Source organism: Rhincodon typus, chromosome 18, assembly GCF_021869965.1.
Source record: "Rhincodon typus isolate 14 chromosome 18, sRhiTyp1.1, whole genome shotgun sequence".
Classification (NCBI taxonomy): Eukaryota; Metazoa; Chordata; class Chondrichthyes; order Orectolobiformes; family Rhincodontidae; genus Rhincodon; species Rhincodon typus.
Genome location: NC_063349.1, coordinates 8,467,084 through 8,479,479, shown reverse-complemented (window position 1 = coordinate 8,479,479; position 12,396 = coordinate 8,467,084). Strand labels below are relative to the sequence as shown.

The following is a 12,396-nucleotide window of genomic DNA, read 5'->3' as shown; positions in this document are numbered from 1 at the left end:
ACCAGAACAAATTGGATAATTCTTGACAGAACCAGGTCAGAAATGAAAGACTAGTACCCCAGTATTGTTCTCCCAAACCTGTTTGCTTAACAGGACTATATGGAGAAAAAATGCAATTGCTTCTAAGTGGACTATGGGCTCACTGGCACGTGATTGAGTAACCTGGGCGAGACACTGTTTGTACATCGCAGTTTAAGAGCCACTATCTAAAAATAACTGAGAGAGATTGTGAATTCTCTGTCTGAACTTGCCCTGCTGCCAAGAATTGAAATGAATCTGTGTGGAAGTGCCCTATTAAAACATGAGCTTTTTCAGATTATGTCTGTGGACCTGCAGCTCTACGATTTAGGATAAAATGAAAATATTCTGAATTATGAAGAACAACACGCATGGGTGATTTGGCTGTAAAGATTAAAGGTTGTTTTTGTGGCGAGCAGGTGTAGGATTGTTATGTTTTGCGAGGGGGGACTTTGATTCACAATGACAATACCAAATTCACGAGAATCGGAAATAAGAAAAGATTTATCTTGCTGGAGGTAAAGGGAGGATATCCGGGATAAAAAAATGAAAGAACTGCAGATGCTGTAAATCAGGAAACAAAACAGAAATTGCTGGAAAAGCTCAGCAGGTCTGGCAGCGTCAGTGAAGGAAAAATACAGAGTTAATGTTTCGGGTCTGGTGACCCTTCCTCAGAACTGATGGTGGCTGGGAAAACGTCAGTTTATGTGCAGAAAAAAGTGGGAGGTATCCGGGATTGCTGGTTTGGCGGGGCCGGTGCGGAGGCAGGGAGTTCTCACTCAAAGTCAATTCCAAGGCTGACAGAGGAAAAGAACAGTTATAAACCCTCAGGAGTTCTTTGGAATTGTCTTGGAAAGTCGAATGACTACAAATGAGATACTGTAAGGTATGCTTGTAAAAATGGGTTTCTCAGCTGCTTTAAGTATATGTTGCTTAAAAAAATGTTCCGTCAGCAGTACTTTTAGTTTCATTGTTACAGTATGAGTCTTAAAATCTTTTTGTGTCATCCCTTCATGAATCTTGATTTAAAATCTTGCTTTAAAGTTGTCAGACTGGACAGGGATAATAACAGTCCACACATGAGTATTCACTTGCACTGGAGAATGGGTCGGACCCAAACAGGGATCATTTATAGTGTCTCAGTCTGATCTGATGAGGAGGAAAAGTACAGGGAAAATGATGAAAGGGAAGTTAACTGAAGAGAAATTTCAGCTTGTAATCATTTCAAATGAAAGTAAGAGGAAGAAACCAAATAAGTTGGCTGAATTACAAGTTTTTTAAAAAGGCACTGAATCAGTTGATTTGTAGCAAGTCACTAGCCAAATATTTCACATCTCTGCAAACAAAGAATCCATGAATAAGACTTTCAATAGGAGAAGAAAGATCACATCCCTGTCTCCCAATCCTACAACTTTTTACAGTCCTGCACCCCCCTGCCTCCCAATCCTCTGATTTTTTTTTTTGACCTGCAAAATTTTTCATCCAATATCCAGAATGTATTTCAGTCTTGCCAGGTTCCTCAAATTTGAGAAAACACTTGACGTTTCCTGGGTTTTCTCACTTCTCTCAAAACAGTCCCAAAATAAACTCATGTACAATCAATTAGTGTTAACCGCACTGGCCACTTTTCAGTAGCTAAGTAGGCTACAGCAAAGAGTTTGTGCACACCAGGTTCCCTCAAACAACAGAGATAAAAGGCTGGTTAATTTCAGACTGGGGCTTGGGGAGAATGTGGACAGGGTGGCTCGGTTGGGACGCTAGATAACAAATTTAGAACCTCACTTCCTCAAAAGGTAAGATTTTTATGAAAAGCAAACTTATCGAGTTAGTTTGCACAAAGAGAGAGCCCACAAACAGCAATGAGATAACCAGCTGTTCATTGGAGGAGGACCAGGACTCCCCGATGTAACTGATGAAAAATTTGGAAGTGCCAAGATTTTTTTTTAACAGGAAGCTACGAACAGAAAACATTTTAAGACTTATCGTTTACTGTTACTTTAAGAGCTATATTTAAAAAGTCAAACAATTTCGTGATTATTTCAGGTATTTTCCAACGACAGTCGCTGCTTCAGATCAGAAGCAACCTGAGAATTGAGGCTGAAAGGTGTCTTCGTGCCAGCATGCATATTCAGGTTACTAAAATGTGCAGTTGATGTCAAGCACCTAGAGTGTGCACTTCTCTGACAGAAAATCTGGTCCAATATCCATAAGACTGCAAATAAAAGTTGCATTTTATTTGTTATGACTGTTTCTCTGTAAAGAATGTTCTTATTCATGGGAGAACGGCTGCGGCCAACTCTGAGGAACAGTGCAGCATACAGACACATGGTATAAGACAAGGTTAACCTTGTACTCACGTTTACACAACCAATGCATTCATTGTCTAGCACACTTAACAGGTTTTTTGTTAAATGTTAGAGCACCTATGTGTGGTGATTTAAATTCTTTCCTTCAAACTCTAAGCTATGGTATTTTGTCACTGGTAACTTGCACCATTAGATCACATCATGCAACTGCCCTAGATCAGTGTGAGTGTTTATATAAGGCATATTGGAACAAGTCAAAAGAATTCCTTTGAATCACTTCCAATGTTATGTTTACTTGGTATTGTGTGGGGTTTGGGTTTGAGGGAGGGGTTGGGTCAGAAGGGAGGGGGAAAAGGGAGGGTGAGTTCCTGATGCCTTCTGTCTTCTTGAAGTATTCAATAAAGTCTTTCAAATTCATATTATATTTGGCTTTTGATGGTACCAGAGATGTCTGCAGCGAGCCAAGGTCCTTACAGGCTTGAGACGATTCAGTCACCTCACGGAGAGCTCCTTACTGATGTGAAGATAAGATAATGTTGGTTACAATCACAGCTCCAGGCAGCTGATGGCACCAAAGATCAGGCCGAAACTGAGCAAGATGTAGGAGACCTGCGCATTGACTCCTGAACCTGGAGGTTAAAAAAAAGAACTGGTAAGGAAAAAAGAAATGTTTCAAACATCAGACACTAGTAGCTTTTTATTTTTGAAAAACTTTGCTCTTTCTGTCAATCACACTTAATGATGCCACACATTATCTGGTTCAAAGGCCCAAGTTCTAGTCGAGAATAAATGATAAAGGAAGTCATTTTGGAATGTGTATTCAATCTCTCAGTAGTATATGGACCTGAGTTTCAATGTCTCCAAACTCTGAAATGAGCTGCCTATGAGCTAACACAGAAATAGAATTGAAAAGCAGATAGGTTTTATTGAACTGAAGGATCTGAAATGCACAATGTGATCTAGCCATTGTTAGGTAGGTTCCAGTGCTCACAGGACCAACATGACTGTCATCAGAGAACGTGCAGGGGTCATACACCTGGCTTAGAAAAACACATACCACCCATTCCATCAGCTTCAAAGAATGCACCAGCCTAATAAGACTTCTTCCAGACAGGAGATAGCATTCATTTGCTCCAGTTCAGACAATTCACTCTGTTCATGGTCCTGAATTCAGTTAGGAAGGGGTTAGATTATGAAGGTTTATTGAAACGAGAATGAGAGTTTTAAAGTCAAGGGCTGGTTCCAGGCCAATAAGCATGCGGCTGGGAGGCGGTGTTGGTGGAGCTTGCTGCTGGTTAGGGGAGGGTGAAGTTGAATGAAGTAGAGGGACAAGTCTGTTTATCTTAAAAGATGAGAAAATGGCCAGAAGAAAATGTGAACAGTCGAGTCTGGCAAATAGTGCGCATGTAGTCAGGATTCATGGTTCATCTTAATTGTCCTTGAGAAGTCGATGGTAAACCATCTTCTTGAAGGTGCTCCCACTGTGCTGTGATGCAGCTCCAGTATTTCAATGCAGTGACAATGAAGGCTAGTCCCAAGTCAGGATGCAGAAGGGAACTTGCAGGTGATGATATTACCCATGTGTCTGCTGCCCTTATCCTTCTCGGCAGGACAGATCGTGGGTTTGGAAGGTGGTCGAAGGAGCCTTACTGAAGTGCATTTTGTACATCGACACACTGTAGCCAATTTCTGCTGATGCTAGGCAGTGAATGCTGAAGTTAGTGCATGGGGTGACAGCATTGTTTTGAATGGTGTTAAGACTTCTGAGCGTTGTTGCAGCTGCTCTCATCGAGGCAAATGGATGGTATTCCTTCACTCTCCTCACTTGTGCCTTGTAAACAATGGACAAGCTTTGGAGAGTCAGGAACGGAGACACTCACTGAAGAATGACCAACCTCTGACTTGCAATTGTAGCCACGGTATTTATATGCCAATCGAGTTCAGTTTCTGGTCACTGGCAGCGCAGCAGTCCCTCACAGATCCTACCTTTGAGACTCAATCACTGCTAATCCTCCACTTAAACCTTACACTGTTTATTCTGCACTTGCACTTTCAATTCATCATAGAGTTGTCGGGGATGGGTAAAGCCATATGCCAGGCAGACTTGGAATGTGGATTACAAATTCCAGACAAGTTGCCCCTATGTTTCTGTTTTTGAGGGCTACGGGAGGTGTTTTGGAGGCAGATTTGTCCTCTTGGCTGTGTTTACTTTGAAAGCTGTCTTAGACAAAGAGATTCAGTAGCACGCCCATTTCAGCACTATTCCGGTTCCATAGCAGTTCCACACTATCAAATCATTTTCTCCAGGTGCAGAATCCGAGCTCTATCCTTTCCAAGACCAATCAAAATACTCCCTGGTGCTACGTCAGACAGGTGGTTAAAAAATATTAAATGGACAAGTTGACTCATTCTGGAAAAAATCACAAAGTTCCTTGGATATGGATCACAATAGTATTATTGTTATGACCCAATAATGATCAACTAATTGTGAAATCTGTGACTCCATTCATCAGGATGAGTCTCTAAGCCCTCTGCATTAATGGAAGGCATTGAGTTGAAGGGACAGAGCTGTCACATGTTTTGGCAAACGTGGTTCTTTGGTTGGATACTCTGAGTTAATATGTGCGAAAGTACATTGGTGTGTTAAGGGTTTTCATATTCCGCCATTTCCAAGAAGCCCGCATCAGATAAATCCTGAACACTGGGCCAATGATGGCTTCTGTGGAGATAACAAAATGACGGAGTGTGCACTCCAAAGAGGCTATTTTGTCAGAATACAGGGTTTGATGCAGATACTTGTTCCAGTTATTGTCTGTGCCACGTTTCTTGTTCCAATGGTGTTCCAAATTTTGATTTGAATTGTGAACATAACTTCAATTTGAAGATTCACAATGGAGCAGGGGAGTATAGGCACTAATTGATAAAAGATGAATTTGGGTCTAACATTGGAAGCAATTTCATCACAGGGTGATCATGATCAGCGTATTACACAAACAGGAGTAGGGATGGATTATATGGTGCCTCAATCCTGCTCTGTCATCCTATACAATCATGGCTGATCTTCTGCCTCAACTTCACTTTCACGCTAAGTCCCTACATCGCACAGTTTCCTGAGACACCAAAAATCTATGTCAACCTTAAAAAATGGTGGAGCACTGGCAACCACCTAAGGTAGAGGTTTCCAATAATTTGCAACACTTCGCATGAAGTAACTTTTGCTCAACTGACAGCTCATCCTGAGACTGTGCCCCCATGTTCTGTCTTCCCCTGTTATAACCTTTCAGTGTTGACTCCATCAACCCGTTTCAGTACCTTACACGTTAAATCAGGTCATCTCCTATTTCTCTAACCTCCAGAGAATATAAGCCTCCACTTGGAATTCTTGAAATAGTTTCCTGGTGAAGTAAAAGAGGTGCAAAAATTTTGCTCCAGCAGCAAATGAAGTGGTGGGGTTTTCAAGGAAAAATGAGCTAGATGGGTCTTTTTTTTGGTACTTGTCTTGATGAATTTTCTGTTCATCTTCAAAATAAGATACTTCCAGATTTTGGGGATTTGGCCTCTCAGGGCAATTTTACATTCAACAAAGACAGATTGGAAAGAATTTGGTTTTTGCTTTTCCCAAAGCAATAGAGGGGTCGGGGTGTTCCTGAGTGGCATGAATTTCTGTCCTTTCCAAAGGTCTCAGCTTTAGGTGCTTCCTGTCATTGAAAACGTGATACCCATTCAGTTGCATCAGTGAGAGCCTGCAGGGCTGATAAAATGTCCTTGGACTGGGTTTGACAGGACATTGAGTTTGTTCTATTAGGACTGGTGTTTCCAATGAAAACTGCCATTGTGTTTCTCTCAAATGCACAGCATTGTTAACTTATATTTCTCTTGGCAAGTGACAGATTGGAAGAACAAGGACAGCATTGAGAAAAGTCTGACTTGCTTGCTGCAGTTTAATGCATAAATGACCAGTTTTGCAAAAGAAACCTGAAAGAAAAGGTAACAAATTCCCCACAGAAGTTATGTTATTCAGAATTCAATTCCACTCTTGATTCTAATTTTAGTTTGCAATACAAGTCCCAACTGACATAAACTACGCATCAAGAAGGATGGAATTCTTTTCGGTTCTGGCAATCAGTGTGACTGTCAAACACTGACATGTCAGGCAGAAAGCTAAAGATTGCAAAACACCCTCAAAATACCGTATGGAGTAGAGGTCTGAAATAAGGAAACAGAACGTGCTGCAAATGCTCAGCAGGGCAGGTTGCATCTGTGTCAAAACAAGCACACCGTTTTTGGTCAATAGTCCTTCCTCATGACTGTAAAAGAGTAGGAATGATTCTAAACAAGTGGAAATGGATAGGTTAGAGTGAAAAGAGGAAGAAAACCTCAATGTCTGGTCTTAGGGGAGAAGGCGGGTGAGAATAAATGACAAAAGATTCTGCGATGCAAGGACCAAGGGGAGTGTCCATGGGAGAAGTAAAGAAACAAAAGGTCCAGAGATAGTAGGAACTGTAGATGCTGGAGAACCTGAGATAACAAGGTGTAGAGCTGGATGAACACAGCAGGCCAAGCAGCATCAGAGGAGCAGGAAAGCTGACGTTTCGGGCCTAGACCCTTCTTCAGAAAACAAAAGGTCCAGATGAGTTGCGAATGGCAGGATGACAAACAGCTACTGCTCAAAAGCAAAACAAGAAAAAAAGAGACAAGCTGAAACCAGCCAAGAGAAAGGATGCAAAATGGAGCAGCCGTTACTATTTGAAGTTAAACTCAGTGTTAAATCCAGAGGACTCAAAAGAGCTAAATCGAATGATGAGGTGCTGTTCGTCGAATTTGCACTAAGCTTCAGCGGAACAGTGGAGCAGGCCAAGGACAGAAAGGTCAGAGTTGGAGCAAGATGGAGAATGAAACTGACAGGCAATTGCAAGCTCAGGGTCACCTGAGTTGTTCTGAAGTGTGGTCACCCAGAAATGGCAAAAAAAATTAATAACACTGCGTCAAAAGTAATACAAGGGTTTACCATGACCTCTCAAGGCCTCTGGATTTAACTTCAAATCGCAACATCTGCTCCCATTTCGCATCCTTTCTCTTGTTTGATTTTGGTTCAGCTTTCTTTTCTCATCTAATATCATTTACACAATATTTCTGTGATGGTCCAACAACAGTGAGCATTGGCACTATTTTTCACCATTACTCACCCATTACATTTGTTTCCAATAGAATGTACCTTGAACTAGAAAAACGTCAAATAGATAAATATGGAAAAAGGCTTATTCACTGTAGGTAGTTCCTTGACAATAAAAAATAAATGTAGTTTCATAGCAACAATAATCTATTGCTGTACTAATCTGGCATTTTAAGTGTTAGAATAGACCAGCTAAAACAATGATTGGCCACAAACATCTCTGCAGCTCCAGCCACAATGCTTTAGGCTTCTTTCACCCCAGTAACTGAACAGCGTACGCATTTTTTCTCAATTGCACTGTGCAGGTTCACTGAAGGTCTGAAGGAATGCAAACAAGCATGACAAACAACTCAATCTTTAATCTCAGGGATGTGTCTTGAGCATCTCACTGTGGCATCAGGAAAGAAAGGCAAGGATAGGCTGCAAGTGCTAATGTGACAGCTGGAACCCTTGGGCAGACCAGAAGAATTTGCTGCTGAATTATTTGCAGGACAAAGAAAAGCAGTGGGAAAATGCATTCTTGATAAACACTCAGCCATTTGTAGATGGTATAATCTCAGTGATGCGCCTGACGTCTGTGTGTTCGGTGTGAATAACAAAGGCAGTGACTGGAACAATTTTAATAAGAAACCACCTTCCTCTTTGAACATTTGGCACGTTCAAGATGAATAAGTGAACAGTGGTTGTTTAGCCACAGCCCAAAGATACTCACAATTACCCATCATAAAGGAACAGTCTGCGCATTTGCTAGACATTATTGGACTTTTTCTCAGAAATAAATTTAAGTACGAAATCAACGTCTTCTCATTACACCTGCACAAGTGCTTATCTCAAAGCTCAGCCTGTACGTCAAGAGGAAATGGCTTCACTAAAGAATGTCTCCTTCTCTGGTCTTGACAATGTAATTTTCATTTTGTTTTGACTCGCTAATGATTGATGATGTGAAATGCCAGAGGTACATAGTTGTTGTGAATTAGTGAGTAATGAAGTTGATGTGGTGCTGCCAGGTGAAATAGTCAGCCAAAGCAAATGAACTCCTGCTTTCTTCACATATCATTTAAGCAAATTACAAAAGGTATTTGCAGAGTACTTTTCGTGGCTGGTATCGTGCAGAAGCGAATGAAAATCAACTCCTTCTCAGACAACAGCACAAGGCAGTGGTGAGTGAAGCAACGAATGTAGTTCAAGGAAAATATGTCAGATATGTCTGAACCTTCGGCAATCTTACCTTCCTTAACTTCTCTCAGAACAGAATGAGCACGTGGCCATCACTTAATAGAACATTGTATGTAAAAAAAGTGTACAATGAGATTCGGCTATTTAACTGATCAATCCATTCCTTATCACAATGTGGTTAAATCCTGAGATTTAAAGCTCCTGAAATTTTCTCTTCAACTCATGGAAACGTTTGACAAGTAAACAAAAACCTCTTGGATACAAGTTCAACATTAGAATCAGCACAATTCCAACAGTGGGCTCTATTAAATCTGTGATCCCACCGAGATCTCATCAGTGAGAAAGTGAACCATGTCTATCCCCGCTCTAAGAGACATCAATCTTGCTCCCATGAGAGATCGACCCAGTTGTTTACATGAGTTAAGTGCCAAAACATCTACTGCTGAGTTATTTCAACATTTCAACTTATCTGCAGCAAAAGGTGCACAATTTATTCAACCCCTGGACTCTTGAAGACACTTGCTGAAGTTGTACTCATGTTCTCTGAACTTATGTTAAACAACAGGTTTGCATTAATTAACACAATGCTTTCTCCACCATTAATTCAGACATCTGCATCATACTGCTTACCAGTTTTCTCTTCTTTGATGAGAAGACTTCAATGATTCATGGTTGGGGAATTGTTTTTTCTTTATTCATTGATGGGATGAAGGCATCGCTTGTTATGCAGCATTTATTGCCCATCTCTAATTGCCCAGAGGGCAGTTAAGAGTCAACCACATTGCTGTGGATCTGGAATCACCAGTAGGCCAGACCAGGTAAGGATGGCAGTTTCCTTCTCGAAAGAACATTAGTGAACCAGATGGGTTTTCTTCCCAACAATTGACAATAGATTAATGGTTATCATTAGATTCTTAATTCCAGATATTTTATTGAATTCAAATTCCATCATCTGCAGTGGCAGGATTCGAACCCGGGTCTCCAGAACGTTAACAGTCCAGTGATAATATCACTAGGCCATCGCCTCCCCTCTCCCTAGAACCAGGGAGAACAATTTAAAAATAAAAGGTTGGCATTTAGGGTTGAGATGAGGAGAAATGATTTTATTTCAATGTGGTTGACTCTTAGCTGCCCTCTGGGCAATTAGGGATGGGCAATAAATACTGCCTGGCCACTGGCGCCCTCATCCTGTGAAAGAATAAAAAAAAAATTCAGAGAATTGTGAACTTTTGGAATTCCCTCACACACAGATCTGTGGGTGCTCAGTTTTTGAGTATATTCAAGGCGCAGATGGATAGATTTCTGATCACCAGAGGCATACAGAGTTATGAGGATGGAGGGGCAGAAGGCATTGAAGTGTTCAATCAACCAGCATCGTATTGAATAGTTGGGCAGGCTCGATGGGCTGATTCGCCTACTTCTCTTCCTATGATCTAATGTTGTGCCTCTTTTCCAGACTTGTATCATTAACTAACAGAGCCATCCACATTATTTATCCCCACTGTACAACTGTCCTTTGAAGGTGAAAGGCCCAAAGTTATGTGCAACTTTGCAAACATCCTTTACAATCTCCGATTTGCATGTCAGAGGATAGAGCAGTGAGGAATATGGTGAAGCTACGCTGCCATGATGGCTGCAATTTGCAATGACTGCTACACAAGTCCTGCTTCCACAGGGACATTCCTTCAGAACCTTTCAACATTTGCTGTGCTAAACGTTGACATAAAAATGGGAACCACGCCTTGTGACGAGAGGAGGGCAGGAAATGTACAGAGCATAGCAGTGGTAATTAGAGTGCTTGGATTTCTGGGGTGGCAATTAAGGATAAACGAGCCAGAGATCAAACTGAACTCCCATTTTCACGTTTGATGTTTTGCATTATTCATTTCTTCATCCAGAAACTGCCGTCGTAATGTGCCGAATGATTTAATGCATCCGCCCACTAGGTGTTGCAGTGCCTTTAGTGAGGGGTACATATAATGATGGAGTACAATGTTTCCATGGGTAGCTTCCAGTAAAAAAGTGAGAAGTCACACAACACCAGGTTATAGTCCAACAGGTTTATCTGATATCACAAGCTATCACAGCGCTGCTCCTTCACAGTGCTCCGAAAACTTGTGATTTCAAACAAACCTGTTGGACTGTAACTTTGAATTGTGCAGCTCCTCACATTGTCCACCCCATTCAAACACTGGCGCCTTCACATCACGGCTATCATTAAAAAAGCGGACAGAGAGATTCGTCACAATAAATTTGACAAAGAGGCAACACAGATATGTGATGCATTAATACGGTGCCTTGGGACTACTTCTGCAGAACACATGTAAAATAAATGCAAGCTGATGTTTTATAGATAAATATTCATAATAAATATGAGATACTTTGAATGTGGTGCACGGGTCTCAACTTTCTCCTTGAAATTGTACTGTATCAAAAATCCTAAATTAGACACAATATATCTAATATATTGTTGATGACATATTTTCAATGTTAAGTGTCATGTAATATCAGATTTTTAACCATATCCAGCACTGACATTCATATTTTTATTAATCGACTCAGGGTTGCGATCCTTTGAAATTATCTCCCACAGACAGAGGAAAAAAAACTTGCAGCTAAAGGCAATTGCAGGTTTTGGGTACTGTGTGCCACTGTGTTGGGAGTTAAATTCTTTATGTAATGGGCATGAATGGTCAAGAGACTCCACATGCCTAATATACTTTGCAGTTGAGGGATAAATATACAGGTGATAAGACAGCATTGGCAGATAAGGTTAAGGATAACCCAAAGAGATTCTACAAATACATTAAAAGCAAGAGGGTAACTAGAGAGAGAGTAGGGCCTCTTAAAGGTCAAGTCATCATCTTTATGTTGAATCCCAAGAGATGGGAGAGATACTAAATGAATATTTCAGTTTTTACTGTTCAGAAAGAAATAGAGTCGAGAGAATGCAGAGAAATGAACTCTGATGTTTTAGAAACAGTTCACTTACAGAAGAGGAAGTTTGGGAGATCGTAGAGAATATAAAGGTGGATAAATCTCTGGGACCTGATCTAATGTATCCCAGAACGTTGTAGGAAGTCAGGGAGGAAATTATGAGCCCCCTTGTAGAAACATTTGCATCATCTATAACTACAGGTGAGGTGCTTGCTGACTGGAGTGTGGCCAATGTTGTACCTTTGTTTAAGAAAGGTTGTAAGAAAAAACCAGGGAACTATGCACCTGTGAGTCTGACTTCAGTTGTGAGTAAATTGTTGGAGCTGATTATAAAAGATAGGATCTATGGACATTTAGAGAGGCAAAAACTGATCAGGGATATTCAGCATGGGTTTTGTGCGAGGAAAATCATGTCTCTCAAACTTGATTGAGTTTTTTGAGGAAGTTACCAAAACGTTTGAGGATGGCAGTGCAATAGACAATGTTTATTTGGATTTTAGTAAAGCCTTTGACAAGGTTCCACATGGTAGACTAATCAGTAAAGTTAGGTCAAATGGGATTCAAGGTGCCACATGGATACATAATGGGCTTAACAGCTGGAGACAGAGGGTAATGGTGCAGGGTTGCTTTTTGGACTGGAGGCCTGTGACCAGCAGTGTTCCACAGGGATAGTAGGAACTGCAGATGCTGGAGAATCTGAGATAACAAGGTGTAGAGCTGGATGAACACAGCAGGCCAAGCAGCATCATAGGAGCAGGAAAGCTGACGTTTCGGGCCTAGACCCTT

The 12,396-nt window shown here is 41.0% G+C and overlaps 1 protein-coding gene across 1 annotated transcript in view; it reads right to left on the bottom strand.

The window, feature by feature from the left end:
- Positions 1-2,398: 2,398 nt before the first annotated feature.
- cntn1b (contactin 1b) overlaps positions 2,399-12,396 on the bottom strand; it is a 685,547-nt gene continuing 675,549 nt past the window's right edge. Inside the window, exon 24 of the mRNA XM_048607547.1 lies at positions 2,399-2,953. Within this exon, the coding sequence (XP_048463504.1) occupies positions 2,871-2,953 (83 nt within the window). The 3' untranslated portion in view covers positions 2,399-2,870. The remainder of the gene's footprint in view (positions 2,954-12,396) is intronic.